The sequence below is a fragment of the Rhamphochromis longiceps genome, linkage group LG22, assembly GCF_057381845.1.
Source record: "Rhamphochromis longiceps isolate RC_006_pf linkage group LG22, R_longiceps_female_GT1.1, whole genome shotgun sequence".
NCBI lineage: Eukaryota > Metazoa > Chordata > Actinopteri > Cichliformes > Cichlidae > Rhamphochromis > Rhamphochromis longiceps.
The window spans coordinates 10,377,591-10,395,610 of record NC_140577.1 but is presented as its reverse complement, the minus strand read 5'-3'; the positions used below and the strand labels follow the sequence as shown (position 1 = coordinate 10,395,610).

Here is an 18,020-nt window from a genome sequence, read left to right as displayed (position 1 = left end):
ATCTTTATAATGGTGAGACTGAGCTGCAAGAGTTTCTCAGTTCATCAGTAAATGTATTACCATAAAAGCAATCAGCAACTATTTTGAGATTTGATTGAGCCTTAAAGCAATTTTCTTGCATACGTAAATTGCAAGATAATGGGAAGCAATTCTAGGGCTTCTGGTACAGAAATGCTAAAATATTCGTTGTTTTAATAGTAACTTTGACTATTAAACTTAATCAGTAGACTGCTATAGGTTGTCCAACACAAGAGATCTAAAGACTAAGAGAATAGTCGATGCAGAAAGTTAAATACACCAATTATGCGGTAAAATATGGCACGATCTGTTGTAGTGGTGTACCCACATATGGTAATTCAAACCAACTCACAGAAAATAAAATCACTGGTCCTGTCGCCATCCCCTCACCTCAAACCTTTGCTGCACCAAGTTCTGCTGGAGGTTTCTCTCTGTTAAAAGGGAGTTTCCCCTTCCCACTGTTGCCAAATGCTTGCTCATAAGGGGTTGTCAAATAGTTGGCTTTCTCTCTGTATTATTGTAGCGTCTTTACCTTACTTGGCCTGATATGACGCTTTATAAATAAAATGGAATAATTTCCTTTTTTTTGGACTCTAAGAGCTGCAGGAACAGAAGGGGTTAAGAGGAGGGAGAGACAAACCCCATGTCCATTACAGAGGCACAACTAACGCACTCTATATTAAAAGTGAAAAATGTGATCTAAATCCTGTCCCTCGGTCTCATACCTGGAGATTTAACAATTTTTTGATTCACGACCCAAAATTCGAAATATTTTTAAATGATCAGCTTGAACATTTTTTAAAGGTCAATGCAACCCCTGAAGTTTCTCCAGGCCTGCTTTGGGACACCCTGAAGGCTTACACCCGTGGACTGATTATATCATATTCAGCAGGCCTGAAGCGGAAAAATCAGATGGAACAACGGAAATTGGAACTGGAATTGCACGAACTGCAAGCTAAACATAATGAATCACCTTCAGAGCAATTAAGGAATGAAATTCAGGTGGTTAAAACAGCTTTGGAGGCACTATTGACAAGAAAGGCTGAGAAATCTCTTTTCTTCATGAGGCAGAGGTTATATGAGTTTGCTAATAAACCTAACCGCTATCTGGCCAATCTTCTTCATAATAAGGGTGCTGGTTGTAATATCCCATGTGTTAGAGACTCATCTGGTTTACCTAAATATGACAATTTAATTATTAATGATACTTTTAAAACTTTTTATAAGCAGTTATATACCTCCCAGTTTAAACCAACATTGGAACAAGGTATGCATCACTTCTTCTTAGGACTAAATTTACCTAAAGTTACTGAAATCCAAAGGGATGATTTATGTAAACCTATAACGCAAAGTGAAATTTTGAAAGTTATTCAGATGCTTCCAAATAACAAAGCCCCGGGTCCAGACGGGTTCACGGGGGAATTCTTTAAGAAATTTAGTAAGATTCTGACTTCCCCACTGTATAAGATGCTTCTGTCCTCTTTTGAGGCAGGCACTCTCCCCCCCTCCTTAATGGAGGCTAATATTTCGCTAATTCTGAAGAAGGGGAAACCTCCAGAAGAATGCGCCTCCTATAGGCCTATATCTGTTTTAAATCTTGATTTGAAGATACTTGCTAAGGTCCTGGCTGTACGTCTTGAGCCAATACTACCTTCGATCGTTGAGAATGATCAAACTGGTTTTATACGAGGGCGGTATTCCACACATAGCGTGAGGCGCCTACTTAACATTATTCAGCACTCATCTTTGTTTAACCCTGAGGCTCTAGTCATCTCACTTGACGCTGAAAAGGCCTTTGACCGTCTGGAATGGCCGTTTCTTCTTTTCACACTTCAAGAATTTGGTTTAGGTGACAACTTCGTTAAATGGATCCAGATCCTTTATACTTCCCCTCTTTCGGCAGTGATTACCAATGGTTATAGGTCGGACAATTTCAGTATTGAACGTGGCAGTCGACAGGGCTGTCCGCTGAGCCCTTTGTTATTCGCCCTGGCTATGGAACCCCTTGCCACAGCCATTAGGAAGGATGCTGCTATTGAAGGACTCTGTTTGAACAATTCTCAACATAAGATTTCACTTTATGCAGATGACGTCTTAATTTTTCTAAATTCTCCTGCTCACTCAATTCCTAGATTAGTTGCGTTAATTTCCCAATACGGCTCCTTCTCAGGCTACAAGATCAATTTTTCTATAAGTGACGCTATGCCCCTCTCTGTTCTAAATGAGGTTGATCCAAACATTTCTCAGCCTTTTCGTTGGTCTCCCTCCGGTTTCACTTATTTAGGGGTAAAGATTTCACCGAATCTAAAAGAAATGTATAGTCTGAACTACACCCCTTTAATTCAGACCATCAATCGCGATTTGGGTAGGTGGTGCAGCCTCCCTCTGTCTCTCTTAGGTCGTATTCATCTGGTCAAGATGAATATCCTCCCTCGCCTCTTGTATTTATTCCAGATGTTACCGCTTGCTCTGTCCAAAAAGGTTTTGTCAAAATTAAATGGTTCAATTATTTCTTTTATATGGCGTAAGAAAAGACCTAGGCTGAGATACAGTTTTCTGTGTTTGCCTGTTCAGAAAGGCGGTCTTGCCGCTCCCTCCTTCCCACAATACCTCTTGGCTGCACAGTTTAAATTTCTTACAGAATGGTTTATGGACGATCCGGATTCCATTTACCTCAGCGCTGAGTCCGCTTCTTTAAAGGGCATTCCGTTGCGGAACCTGCTATATATTTCCTCAGGTAAAGCCACAGTTCTAACACAAGATAATATGGTGCTAAAGAATATGCTCGTTATTTGGCGCAAAGTCAGGCGCCTGGAAGGATATTATAATTGTTTCTCCCTTCTTACTCCTATTCATGAAAACCCTGACTTCTTACCTGGTCTTCAGGCTGGTTTTGCGGACTGGTCTCAAAAAGGGATTAATACAGTGGGTGATCTTGTTCATGAGAACTCTCTTCTTACTTTTAATCAACTGAAAAGCAAGTTTGGTCTGACCAATAAGGATTTTTTGAAGTACTTTCAGGTAAAGCACTATATTACTTCTAAATTGAAGGATTTGAATGGAGGGTTTGGTCTTTCTCCTATAGAATCACTCATGGTAAAAACTACCCAACTAAAATGTATCACTAAAAAGATTTATAACATTCTCTCTGATCTTAGAATGGATAACTCTAACAAAATCAAGGGCCAATGGGAATCAGACGTAGGCGCTATAGATGCTGAAGCTTGGGATGAGTTGTGTTGTCGTCCTTTTAAAGCCTTGGCATCTAATTCTATTTGGGAAAGGCAGTTTAAACTTATAAATAGGCTTTATATTACACCCGAGAAGAGACACATAATGTATCCAGCTTTGCCTAATCTCTGTAACAAATGTCAGTCTGCTGTTGGTTCCTTTTTTCATTGTCTGTGGAGCTGCCCTGTTATTCTACAGTTTTGGAGATCACTTATAGACAAGCTATGTACTATATTTAATTGCCGACTGCATCTGGGTCCAAGGACTTGCCTGTTAGGACTGAACGATGAGCTACCTGCCGGCTTTCGCAGCAAAGATCTCCTTCACATACTGCTGCACTACGCTCGAAAGTGCATTATGGTACTGTGGATTTCTGATAAGGCCCCATCTGTCAACCAGTGGCTACAGTCTGTGATATGTATCATGCCAATGGAAGCCTTCTCTACAGCACTTAAGGACAAACCTTTCCTTTTCTATCGCATATGGGACCCTTTTTTGGCCCACCTGAACACTCCTTCTGCTCAGAGGTTGAAATCGGGCTTACGGGATTTAGCCTGGCAACAAAGGGACGATTGTTAACCTTTTTCATTGTTTATTAATATTGCTGTTGGCTTTCTCTTTCTGCCTCCCACGTCCTGCTATACATGTAGATGCATCTTTGTCCTGTGTATGTATATGCTGGTGACTGCTGTTTTCCTGCTCTGCAATTAAAAGTTCAAAAAAAAAAAAAAAAAAAAAAAAGTGAAAAATGAAGTAGGTTTGAGGACCGTGCATAGCATCAAGGGCACATCCATAAATGTGATGTGCCATAAATGCATTTCGCTGCCAGTGTCCATCCATGCCTTTATGTGTGTGCAGTGGAACTCATTTGCATGTGTCTGTGTGAACAGGCAGATCGATGTAACTGAGACCCTCCAGCCATAGCTGTAAGCTGGCTGTCTTTGCGAACACGAACATGGTAATTGAGGCATCACACCATTCTCCCTTTGTCTCTATGCAAAACATGAAGAGCTAGTTAATGGTCCAGCAGCGATGAACAATGGAGACCACTTGCAATGAATGCAGTGATGGAAATAAAAGAGTAAGATAACCATTATTATTCACTGTGATGCTGTGCACAAGGGCATGATGCTGCCTTCCTCAAAGCAAGAATTTATTTAAATACTTGTGCTGTGTGTGTGTGTGTCAGAGTATGTGTCTACTGAGAATAAGCACCTTGTTGAATTTTATGCTTTTCCTACTACAGTGCTGTTGTCTTCACTTGACTATGTCTGCGAATGTTTGTACATCCATTCCTATATTTTCCTTTAAAAATGTTTGACTGATATCCACCAATGTGTATGACGCTGCTGTGAATGAACAGGACCCAGTTTTTCGCCCAGCTGAATCCATCATTGCCCCGTTTGTCTGGATCTTGAATTGGTCGTGGTGTCTATAACACAGCCCCTCTTTATACACACATACAGAGAGTGTAGCTGTGGAAAAAGCCCACTTTACTTTGTATGGTTGAGAGTGCAGCTTCAGTGAAGATCAGTGTATCCGTGTGTGTGTGTGTATGTGTGTGTGTGTGTGTGTGTGTGTACGGAGAAAGAAAAGAGGATGAACAAAAGCTATACAGACAAATCTTTGCACAATGTGTTGGAAAATCTCGCTGGACAGACTGAACAGTTGAATTGCAGCCAAATGGAAGAAGAAAAAAACATATGCGTGCATGTGTACTGTGTGGGAATAGATATTTGCCCTCTACTCATGTGCTGCATATATGATTGAGAGTACAGTAAGAGTTGCGAGTCTGTGTGTTACTGTGTAGGCGTATTTGAGGTGAGATGGTAGAATTCAGAGTTGGGCATGAGTCAAAGAGCAAAATGTTTGGAACAAGCAGAAATCCACTCACTCCCTTTGTCTGCTCAGCTGAATAAAACATGTAACTACACGACAAGATATTCAGCTTCCATATCATAAAATCATTTAATGTTTAACAGTCAAGACACTCAAGTCTGGCAAGTTATGTTAATATGTATTCGTCAGTTATTATGATTGCCTACATTGTCTTTAGTAATATATTGCAATGCATGAGCCTGTGGCACCAATGTAGTCATTGCAGGGAAATGTGCAGCAACATCTACTAATCACCTGAGGACTAAAAGTCCAATTAATTACTTAAACACCTATGCTCACAATGCCCCACTTTACAATTTTTTAAAAACATTCCATCATAACAATTATCTTATCTAAATTGCGTCATTAAAAATGACCCAAACTGAACCTAATTGTACCAGACTGCCACTTTAAGCCCAGCTGTACTAAAAGAAAACAGAATATAATAAATAAATAAGTAACAATAATAACTATAATAATTTGAAACAAAAATTGAATTTAATTAAACTGAGCAATATGCAGAAAAAGAGTAGAGTAATTTGCATTAGCTGTGAGTCATTTTGGTTTAAGGTTAAACGTTAGTTCAGTTTAACAGTTTTTTATCCTTACTGAAAAAGGTAGAGTAATAAAGCTGAACGTTCCACTCTCATTATAAAACAACGTTAAAAAAAGACCCTTTGATTCAGTGTAAACCCAAGAGGTAGAGCGAAATCACTTTGCAAACCATGTGTCTGCCGTTATACAAGTGACACTACCTAAACCTTTCATCTCAGCTGTTTTAAACAGCTCCATTTCTCTATGTGGAAACTAATTAGAGAGCAAAGAACTATGAACTTCGAGCCAAAAAAATGATCAAAGAAGGTTTTGACCCTGCCAACATTTTCCCCCGGGTGCGGACAGCGCCATTATCAAGCTGATGTCTTTATGTTGCATATTAAACGATGGTGAGCGTGGCTGCACAACGCAGAATCACTGTTAATGTATGGTCCTTTTACAGGATCCTCTCTTACAGACAGATTACTATAATCTGGATTAAGATGGAGCTGCATGTGATGGTTAACTTAATATGCAGCCGAGTCTATGATGCGTACGAAGTGTGTAAAAAGATACTAAAATCTGGGAAGGCCTTCACGAACCATAGGGAGTGGCTAGGGACTTAATCTACTGTGTGCATGTTTACATCAGTATATTCATATCTACCTCCTCCAGATGAGCAGTCCAGCTCCCATGGAGAGCAGCATAATGAGGGCAGCCACAGACACGACAACAATGATCACCACCGGATTCTGTTCACTGGACGCCAGTGCCACTGCAAATAACAAAACGTAGTTATTACACATATAAACACACACACACCTTAACCGAACAACATAAGTAGCAGTTATGAGCCTAGGAAAGAATCACAGGGACATTTGTGCACATGATCTTGCTGACATTCAGCTGAAGAAGAACACGAGCTGAGGACAAATTATGAAGAAATCTTTTTTGCTTTAGTAAACAAGAAGCACTGACATCAACAGAACAGCCTCATCTTTACAGTCACTGAGTAGTTGTTCTAGATGCTGTTTTATACTCTAGTGTATCAGCTGACATACAATTATGCACATTTTCATATTTTAAATATTTCTCATCCATGTTAGTTTCAAATGTTTAGAGCTCGCTGAACCCGTCTGTGTTGCAGTGGGCGCCTGCTACATCCTGTTTTCTTACACTACCTACACCTGGTTCCTCTCATGAACATGTTACTTATCCAAACTGCATTTTAGTTTAAACTACACCTTAAAGCACAGTTAGAGTCAAACATCCAGCCACAAACAATGCAGTAATTTTCAAGCTTTTATTGCAGGTTTAAGGTTGACAGGACGACATGTTGAGATGTGTTTTCCTACAGTTTCTTTCCTTTGTTTTCATTGTTACTTTACCTTCGTGCATGTAATGCATGATTTGGTCAGTTCTTAACTGAGTGGGAAGCACAATTCCAAGCTGTTTAGGCTTAAATGTCAGTGTTGATTAATATTCACCGTCTCCCACACAAAGTTAATTGACAGATAAATGTAATAAGCTGTATGATTTGTTAGTTGGTGATGCAGTATGTGGGGCGATTTTATGAACCCACGAATAACAAAAACAAACTTCTTGAATTGGACAGCCAGCCAAAACCTTTAAGAAGTGTCTTCGTGCACGTCAGCACCGCTTTTAGCCACTCACACATTTGAATCTATTCTACTGTGTCTACTGTGTCAAAACTCTTTTAAGAGGAGAAACTTGTATGAGGCTAAGACAGAAGCTGTTTTAACGCTGTGAGAGGGTGCATGATGGCATGTGCACAGTTCACATCACTCGTGTCAATTTTTCTGCCTTAAGCCTCAGTTATATTTTCCACGTCCACGAGTCCACTCGGGTCTGCTCGGTCTGAGTGACAAAATGTCGTCATAACACGGGAAGCGCGAAGGTCGGTGCAGATGTCTGTGCGCTTGGCTGTTTTTTTGTGACCGCGCAGACTTGTCAGCAGAGAATTGATATTATGGCTTCCCGGTCATCGAGTCTCCAGCTGTCCGTGTCCACAACGGAGTATAATCAAGGCTTTAGACACCTAATGGTGCCGACTGAACTCCTGATCTAATTCGCTGTATTAGAGCTTGGACAATGGTCAGTCATTCTGATACGGAGATTAATTTTTCAGCTAGATGCGATTTTGAGGTCCATGATAAAGTCACAATTGCAAGTGGTCAGATTAGGAGCACAGAGAGTGCTGGAGGTAGGGCCTAAATTTGTATCAAGGAATCACAAAACGTTTCGATCACACATTATAAAGGTTTCTGCAAAAGTAATGCACCCCTCTGGTGCGAAGCAACACCGCTATAATACTATAAATTCTCAACATTCCTCTTCCTGGAGAAATACAATGGTTGAAAAAAATATATTTGTGAAAAGTACAAGGCAAGAAACAAGAAGGATACCAGCCAAACCCTGAGGTGGCATAAGGGACACTATATCAACAGGCGCAAAGAAGAAACATTTCACGGCTTACTGCTAATATCTTGAATCTTCACACATAATCTTAGACACAGTCACATCCCATATCTGTCTCACTAGCAGCACGCCTCATTGTGTGGGCTGGCCAGGTGCCTGCACCGAACGCCTACCCAATCTGCCTGGTCTAAGAGAAGGGAGTGGGGAGAAAGGAGAGAAATCAAGGAGGGGAAGGGGGAGGAGGAATAAAACTGCTACTCACACTCGCCAAGTGTCTGCAGCTCCAGGGGAGTGCTGTACGCCCCGTAATCAATGGGCGGCGGGGACGAGGATGAGGATGAAGAGGAGGATGATGTAGAAGAGGAAGAGGACGTAGAGGAGGAAGATGAGAGCGGGGAAGAAGACAAGGCTGAGGAAGGAGCTGGTGTTGAGAAGGGGCGGATGAGGAAGACATATGTGGTGCCGGGCTTAAGGTTGTTGACACTGATCCGTGTGGCGGCAGTCTTCACAGTAGAATAACTCTGATCCTTTTGTTCCTGCAGAGATCGAAAGAGAAGTGAGAAAGAGGGAGGGAAAAAAAACAACAAAAGAGAGAAACAGGAGAGGAAGAGGTGGAGGAGTTAGACGTGTAGGAGGAATTCATTTGTGAGAGGGATCATTCGTTTCCGAGGCACAGTTTGTAATTCTGGGAGATGTGCAAGACAACTTTGTAACAAAATCAGAGGCTTCGGTAATGTTTCATTTATTGAGACAGTGTTTCAAAGAGTCAGACAGTTTGGCACGTCGAGTTAGGAGTTTTTAACTTGCTTTTAATAAGGGAGCATTACTCATTGCTTTGGGAATAAATTATAAAAATTCCAGAAGGCAGTAACAGTGCGACTCCGTGTAAAGTTTTTAGAAAAACAAATATGGTGCTCATCTGTTGATGAGAATGAGTGACACCTTCTACAATGCAGAAAAATGGGCTGAGTGAGTAACACATTCAAATAATTGCAACACTTGCTTTGTAATATACTTGGTTTTGCATGTTATTTGCAAAACATCTCCATTTAAAACAGCAAGTATAAGAAGTCTGCCATGATTGACACGGATTCTGGTTCCCAAACAATGAATTTTAAAGCTTTTGGCGACTCCTTGACTTTGTGCAGCATCTGCATGAAGTTGATCTGATGGTTTTTATGAAAATGGAATTTTTCCCAAAAGCGTGTGTGTGAAGGTCATTGTAGTCTAAGGAGCTTGGATTTCTTTAAGTTGCTTGAAGACGTTTCACCTCTCATCCGAGAAGCTTCTTCAGTTCAGTTCCATAGGAGGTCCATTGTGCCTCTTTGGGGGACACTCCTATAGGGCTTAAATCTGGGCCTCTCCATGATTTGACCTTAGAACTGAAGAAGCTTCTTGGATGAGAGGTGAAACGTCTTCAAGCAACTTAAAGAAGTCCAGATGCTTTTCTTTCCAAGCTCCTTAGACTTCCCAAAAGCTTCTTATTAAGCTTAATCTTGGTCGGCAGGTCAGATTTTTATATGGAGCTTTTTGAAAAAAAGTAGCAATAAAACATATCACATCATCATCAGCTTTAGCCTAGCTCAGTAGCAAATGTTAGCATGCTACAAAGCCTATCTGAGCGTGATGGGGGAAAAAAAAAAATCCCCCAAAGCATCCGTATGTTATGGTATTATTGTGGCATTATGATGTGAATAAAGCAGCCACCGTGCCCACATAGAGAGCTGCTACATCTCTTTGTTTTGTTCATTTGTGAACACAGAGGAGGAAATAAAGACAGCAGAAAAGTTAGATGAATGACACACACACACACACACTGAAATAAAAAGAGATTAACTGAGAAACAGAACAGTTGCTGCTGCATAATGAGCGTACCCTGCAGAGTGAGCTAAGCTATGTGACAAGAGCTGACAGGAGAGAACTGAAGAGGAAAATTTTGGGAGTCTATGTAGATCTGAAGCGCGCAACAACAACAGCACTCTGAGCTGACACTTTCCAAAGTCAAGTAATGAATACACCGAATTAATCATCATTAGTCATTAACAGTGTTAATCGTTCTTATTGTCAATAATGTTTTCTAATTATTATTCAAATTACAAGTTTAAATAGTTCAATTTTTTAAATGTTTAACAAATCATTAAATTAAACAAGTGATTTTAAAATATCATTAAACACCATGTGGGCTCAGACGATGACTGTGCACTGTGGTAAAAGAGACAAAGAAAGAAAGAGGCAACATGCTGACTAAACAAAGCTTTTCTTTCTTAAACTTTAATCGGGTTTCTGCATTACCTTTTCATTTCATGGCTGTTTAACAATTTTCCTGTCTTACTGTCAGTTATACTCCTTCTATCACTTAAATTCTCTTTACTCATCTGTTTCCCACATTCTGCTTTTCTTCCCCTACACGCAGTCCCACTAAGCGCTTTTTCATTTCTTTCTATCGCTGTCTTACAAGCATATTTCCAACAAGTCATTTCCCCATCTTCCTCTGTCTCAAATACCCTCTTCACCCCTCTCTTTCTATCTGTTACCACAAAAGCTTTTTATCCCTTCAAAGTACACCACAATATTCCTCTTGTTACCTCTTCTTTACCCCGCATCTTTCCCCACCCACCTCTCTTCTAGATTTGTTCCCGTCTCTCTTTTTTCATATAAAGATCTGGGAGTAGAGCAGCAAGGAGCGGAGCTTTAATAAATATGATGAAGCATAGGGAAGAGAAGAAAATGTGAAAACTGGTGAGAGCTTGCCACAGCCAAACACAAAGACCTGGCATTGCCAGAAAACACAGTGTGTGAAAATAGACAAGTGTGAGTGTGACAGCTGTCATTTTATGTCCACGACAGATTTACTGTAAAGACTAGTCGCAATCTGCTATGCTATGCAAATGAGCGTGACACGGCAGATGAAATTACAGCGTGTGTTCATGAAAGAAAAAAAAATTAATAAAGATATTCATTTATACATTAACTGGGCTATGAATGACTCTGAAAAAATTCTGGAAACAATAAATGGTTGCATTTGAACATATGGCCTTCTGTGATTCTGTAGGGAGTGTTAAAATGTAGCAATCTCGGCTTTTGTGGGAATAATTTTGACCTCTCAGAGTAGCTCTTTAATGTCCTTTCATCAATACAATGGTACTATTATAGTACATGTGAAAAAGAAAATTAGTAACGAAAATACAAATAAAATCTAGATCAAAAAAAGCACAAGTGAAATGATTTCAGAACTTGGAAAAATCTTAAAACAAAACAAAAATATAGAGTTTTGATATTTGTTGGTTTGGTGTAAATTTTATTACAACTTGCCTGATAAGGCATTGATGGAGGTGATTATTATTGTAATACCTGTACTGATTTTTCATATATACCTCCAGCTCAAACAGCTGAAACAAGAAAATCTCTGAAAACTGAAACTAAACTAGTTTAAAAAACAAAAAGTCAAACATGAAATAATAATAAAAACTAATAAAAAAATATAAGACATGAACATGAAACATAAGCCTGTTAGAGCTGTGTGGTACACGTCTATTATAGTGGCACGGCCTCCCTGTTTATCTGCACTCTGTTCTGTACAGCAGGTTCTGTACTGCTTGTTCTTGCTATTAATATTGATAAACCTGTTATAGAAGTAAATTTGATCTTTAATATCAGCCACGAACATATCTCACTTCATTCTAATGGCAAAGAAAGAACCTCCAGAGTGCTGAACTTTTCCTCCAGTGAGTTGCTGAATGCTATTTATATCAAGCAAACACGAGAGAAATGAAAGTTTACCGCAGCTTTACTGCAGTGAGGAGTGGGTTTAGAAAATTTGGTTGGGCATCAGAAAGTCACCAGAAAACAACGGACTTCTGAGGGACTCCATATGATGCATGTCATTCATTTTGTGAGTTCTTTCCACTATAGTTGGTACCTTTAAGTCTTTCCTCTCTCTCTTTGCACCGATCTGTGCATATCTAATAGTAATCTTATCTGTCTCAGGCTCTGGAGCTGCATGTTCCTGATCTGCAGTTACTGTCCCAACAAACCTGCAGGGCATTTATTATTATATTGCTTGCCGTGTCCTCTGTGCACGTCTTTCATGTTTGCTTTTCCTTCATCCCACATAGTGAAAGTAGATGGCCAACCTCCCAGAGCATGATTCTGCTGGAGTTTTTCCACTTTCTTCAGTAAAACTTGTGTTTTTTTCCCCCCTCCTCTACAAATAAGACTGAATTCAGCTGATATTTATGATGAAGTAACAGCACATATACCTTTTCATAGTATTTGACTTCATATCCAGTCCGGCTGCTGTTGGGATGAGAGGGCTCTCTCCACACCAAGGTTATGCTCTTCTGTTCGATCTTCTCTGCTCGCAGTTCGCTGATAAGAGATGGTGCTACAGAGGGAAAGGAGGCGAGAAAAAAGAGGAGAAAGCTGAGTTTAGGTATGGTGAAAATACAGTGGCTACAACTATGATGTCTACCTTGACTCAATGAGCAAAGGTTAAAGAAGGAGTACCATCAACTCTCTTAGAGAGAAGAAGCAGGCACTTATATATAGTACACCTGAGTGGATTTCCAGATCAAAAGGAAGAGAGGGAAAATGTCTGCATGAGAGGGCTCATAGGAAAGTCAGGTATAAACTATGAGAGGTAAGAGATTAAATACTGAAGCTAAAACATGTCAAAGCAGGTAGCTGCCCATGAGTAGACGAAGGCTGTCTCCCTCTTTCCGTGTGTGTGTGTGTGTGTGTGTGTGTGTGTGTGTGTGTGTGTGTGTGTGTGTGTGTGTGTGTGTGTGTGTGTGTGTGTGTGTGTGTGTGTGTGTGTGTGTGTGTGTGAATGAACAGCTCCCAGATCCTGTACATCGGGATTGACAATATATCAATACCAATATGGGCTGAGTGACAAGTCTTTATTGACACAAGACAAACAGACAGAGGCACTCTTAATCTTAACTTTCTATTTCTTCTCCAGGTCTCTTAATTAAACTGACCTCACTTCAGTGTTTTCAGACTGAATCCAGAAAACTGCACTGGAATTTAGCCTGACACATAATTTGGCTCTTATTGATCACGCCAGTGCAATACATGAGGAATGATTCTGTTCAAAGCTCATCCAAATTTAGATGCAGTGCATAATGACAGTTGCTCACAAAGCAAACACTCTCATTACTGATGAAAAACTAGTTCTTTGATTCTGTGTCAACAAATGACAGGCTGCGCATAGTATGATAATCAGCAAACACCACCCACTCTTGCTTAAGTGCTAATTATACGGCTAATTATACCATGTGTAATGAAGTTGCAAAAAGGGTTGCCAGTCAAAAATACTAAGAAAAATTATGCGGTGTATTTAGCTTAAAAGGCCTTTATGTTAGGAAGGAGTGGTGCCATTAAGGCTGGGCGACAGGGTGAAGGAAGTGGCAGAGAAGTTTACGAGGGGGATTTCTAGATTTCATTTACTTAAATGCACATCAATACCTTTAATAGCATTCAAAAATATCCAATTAAGTTCCATATTTTCTGTGGTTTATTTTACTTCCCTTTTGTAGTGCTTGCTCTTTTTTTTAACCTTAATTCATTCCGACAATAGTTACCGATTCAGTTCTTTCCAGGTCCATTTCTTCCTTATCTCCTCCTTGACCTTTAGCCATCAGTTTGTCTTATTGCTCCTCGAAAAAGGCTACACTAATGAATATTTTCTGTCTGTCACTCACACGTGAACACATGAAATACTGCACACATATACACATGCACGACCTCCTCTCAAACAGCAGGATAATAGTCATTTTAGGCAGCAGATCAAAGGCAATCTGTCAGCATTGCTCTCTCTCAGTGTCCACCTCCATCTGTCATTTTTTTATGTCGCTGCTAACACAGGTATAATGCATTCTTCGTGATAACTATGTGACTTTTTGTTTCATGTTGGAAGTAAGGATGTATATCCATATGTGTGTATAGGCTGATGTCAAGTTTGCCAATGGCCACTGCAATCATAGATGCGTTTTATTTTTGCCCAATCAAGCTGAAAGAGGGAAATCCGGGCCATATGGAGACTATTAGTGTGAAAAAAGGATTCAAAAATTGATTTTTTTTTCTTTTTAATACAAAAGAATCATTTACTTGGATTCAGTGATATTAACACTAGTTATCACCAACACACCAAATAAATCCAGACATTCCTCAACAGCCGTCTCAGAAGGATTCTCCACATTCGCTGGGCAGACACAATCAGTAACATCAAACTATGGGAAATAACTTGTCAACTCCCAGTAGAGGAAGAAATCAGGAAGAGAAGATGGTGCTGGGTAGGGCACGCTTTACGCACATCGCCAACCAACATCACCAGGCGAGCTCTCAGGTGGATCCCCCAAGGCAAGCGAAAGAGAGGCCACCCAAGAAACTCCTGGAGAGGACACCTCGAGGCAGAAGCAAAAATGATGGGCTACACCTGGACCCACCTAAGAACGGCCCAGGACAGAAATCTCTGGAGATCTACCTTTGGCGGCCCATACCCTGGGAGGTGTGACAGGCAGTAGCAGTAATAGTAGTATCACCAAGACATTAATACTCACTGAACACTGTATTAGTTAAACCTTGCTAGAACATGATAGGAGGATCTTTTGCCTTGAGTACTGCCTTAATTCTTCAAACCATAGTTTGGATTAAACAAAATGCTGAAAACACTCTTCAGAGATTTTGGTCTCTGGTGACATGACAGCATCACATAGATTTGATGCAAATTTGTCAGCCGACTCTCCTTTTCCAACACATCCCAGAAAGCTCTACTGGAAATTTGATGACTGTGGAGGCTATTTAAGTATCGGGAACTCATTGTCATTTTCGGGAAGCAAGCTGGAAATGATTTGATCTTTGTGACATGGTGTTTTCTCCTGGCCTAGCCTCAGCTTCTTCTTGTTCTTCTCTCTTCTGCTGCTTTAAGGTTTGATGTGTTCAGACATGGGTTTAAAGATACTCTTCTGTATATCCTGGATGTAATGTAAAGAACCCTGGTCATTCTCCTCCGACCTCTGACATCAACAAGGCATTTTCACCCAGATAATGGGCGCTTATTGGATATTTTCTCTTTTTCGGGCTACTCTCCATAAACTCTAGAGATGGTTTTATGGAAAAAACCCAGCAGATCAGCATTTTCTAAAATGCTCAGTCCTGCAACAACAGTCCCTTAAATCACCTTCATTCTGATGCTCAACTTCAGCAGGTCACCTTGACCATGTCTTCAGTTGCTGCCATATGTGTAATCAGTTTATTCTAATAAGTATTAAGAGTGAGCAAAGGTTTTAAAAATAGACATACATATTAAGAGCAGTTAGAGATCTTTTGAAAATATCATCATTACTTTGAGTCCTCAAGGTATTCTGAAGGATATTCCTGCATAATGTGAACACGGCACATTGTACAGATGCATACACAGTAGGGGGAGAGTAGTCGTGGAAGCCATAGGCGCTCTAAAAGTTGTTATGATGTTAATGAACACGACACACGAATGTAAATAGACATAAGCAAAAGAAATTATTTGCGGTGATTAATGAATATGCATGGGCATTAATTAAGTGGGAAATAGAATAAAGGATGTAGATGGTATAGTTAGGAGAAAATAAAGGGATTACCTCCACGATAAATGAAAGGACTAGACAAACAAAAATGGAAATAGTAAAGGTATTGGGAGGAAAGAAGAAAGCGAAAACTGTTAGTAACACTTGAAAAGGTATTTAGGTCAAAATTAAATTTTTACCATTAAAAAAAATCATTAAGCTTAATGTGTTTAAATTACAGAAAATAATTACCTTCTATGTTTATGTGTTTAAAAACTGCTGAGCTAATGAACACTATTACTTCATTTTTGATGCAGATGGCTCACACCTATTTTCTCTATTATTTATTTCCTCTGTTAAAAACATGCACCCTAAATAGATGGAAAATTTATAGGAATCTAAAATACGTAATCCTAATCTTATTAGAGCTCAACTATTTTGAGTGAATGCTTGAACAGACAGTCCCTACTTTCTCAAAGCCTCTGACACTCAAATACAAGAAGAAAGGTAGCTTAACATACTAAAGCAAGAACACAGTGTCAGCCTGCTCTGGAGGCTATTGTTTGCTATTCTTTCCTTCCTTCTATGCTGAATTATGCATAAGACTATTCCCTTCCTCCAAACCGTGGATCACATCACAGCTCAATCTGACACACAATAAACAAGTGTGCACTACAATGCAAAAGTAATACAAAGGTTAAAGTGGTGCTTCCACCTCAGCAAAGAAGCGCTGTAACTTGTTCGCCAGACAAACTAGCATCAAATTCGCCCGTATTTGAAGTGCTTTAGCACATTGGTTGTGCAGACTGTACTATTACTTTTTTTCTGCCCCGCTATCTACCAAATGTTTCTTTGAGAACAGAGTAGGGTTCATCTCTACTTTCAGCAGATTTACACATTTTGAGGTTATATTTTTACAACAACCATAAATACAAAAAAAGTTAGGACGCTCTAAAATGTAAAACAGAATGTACTGAGTTTGGAAATCTCACAAACCCATATTATATTCACATTAGAAGACTGAAAACATATCAAAGGTTTAAACCAAGACATTTTTGCTTGTTTAGTATTTTTGATGGCAGCAAGACGGCTCAAAAAAAAGTTGGGATGTGGGCTTCAAAAATTCAGTGGTACTAAACAGAAAGAGCTGGAGTCGAATTTTGCAATTAAATGTGTTAATTGGCAACAGGTCAGTAACAAGCGACAGGCAGAGTTTCTCAGAAGTTAAGATGGGAAGAGATTCACTAATTTGCAACAAACTGTGTCTACAAGTTGTGGAATAATTTCAGAATAATGTACCGCAATGTAGAATTGTCAAGATCTTTGAAATGTAATCATCTTCAGTACATAGTATGTATTAAAAACGGACATGAATCTGTTCAGAGGCTCAGGAACAAGAAATAATTGTCTGTGAACACAGTTCACCCTGCTATCACACAAATGCAGGTTGAATCATGCAAAGAAGGCACCACATGTACATATGATCCAGACACACCACCTTCTACTCTGGACCAAAGCTCATTGACAATATGCTGAGGCAAAAGTGTTCTGTGGTGAATTAAATTGAAATTTGTGCATCTTCTGGACTAAAGAATAACATTCACCTTGGTATCGGCACACAGTTCAAAAGCCGGCATCTTTGATAGTATGGGATTTGTTAGTATCTGTGTCACTGGCCGCTTGGATGTCTGGAAAGGTGCTGACAGTGCTGAAAGGTGTGTACAAGTTTTAGAGCAACATATGCTCCCACAAACTAGTCTAGACTTTCACCAACGGAAAACATTTTTCTTAGAATGATACATTTTCTCAGTTGAAACATCTGACGTGTTTTCTGTTGTAAATAAAATATGGGTTCATCAGATTAGGGAAAAAAAGAGCCCCAGCTTTTTTGGAAAAGGTGAAAAAAAGAAAAATGGTACTGCACTACCGGTGTGCTTGATCTAGATGGCCTGAATAGTTCAGTGACTTTTTCTCTCAACTGACCCACTGAGAAGAAAAGCAGTGTGTTCCAGGACATCCTGATTTATAAACTAAGCACTGAGTAATAATATGAAATAAGAAAAAACTAATTGCTGCTTTTTGCCTTTCAGCATCACGTAGAGGAATGAGTAACACACTTTACTGCTGATTTTAGCATGACTCCAAAAATATAAAACATGACAAATCCAACATAGCGTCACATCATATTTTCAGAGGACTTTCATCCTTGCTCCCTGCGGCTTGCAACCTGGCTCCTGGGCAAAAAGCTGGTTGTGCTGGTTCTCTGTGCATTTATCATTTGCAAGGATTAAACAAAACATGAGCTCTAATTAATTAAAAAGGGGAACAACTTAATCAGAACAAGAGCATAAATTAATCAAAACGTGAAAAACGAAT

General features: G+C 39.7%; 1 protein-coding gene across 1 annotated transcript in view; it reads right to left on the bottom strand.

Annotated features, from left to right (window-relative positions):
• The window catches only part of epha10 (EPH receptor A10), a 168,425-nt gene that overhangs the window by 21,949 nt on the left and 128,456 nt on the right, over nt 1–18,020 (bottom strand). The window contains exons 6-8 of the mRNA XM_085395208.1: nt 12,360–12,484; nt 8,363–8,636; nt 6,328–6,436 (exon numbers count right to left, since the gene is read on the bottom strand). Of these exons, the coding sequence (XP_085251334.1) occupies nt 6,328–6,436; nt 8,363–8,636; nt 12,360–12,484 (508 nt within the window). The remainder of the gene's footprint in view (nt 1–6,327; nt 6,437–8,362; nt 8,637–12,359; nt 12,485–18,020) is intronic.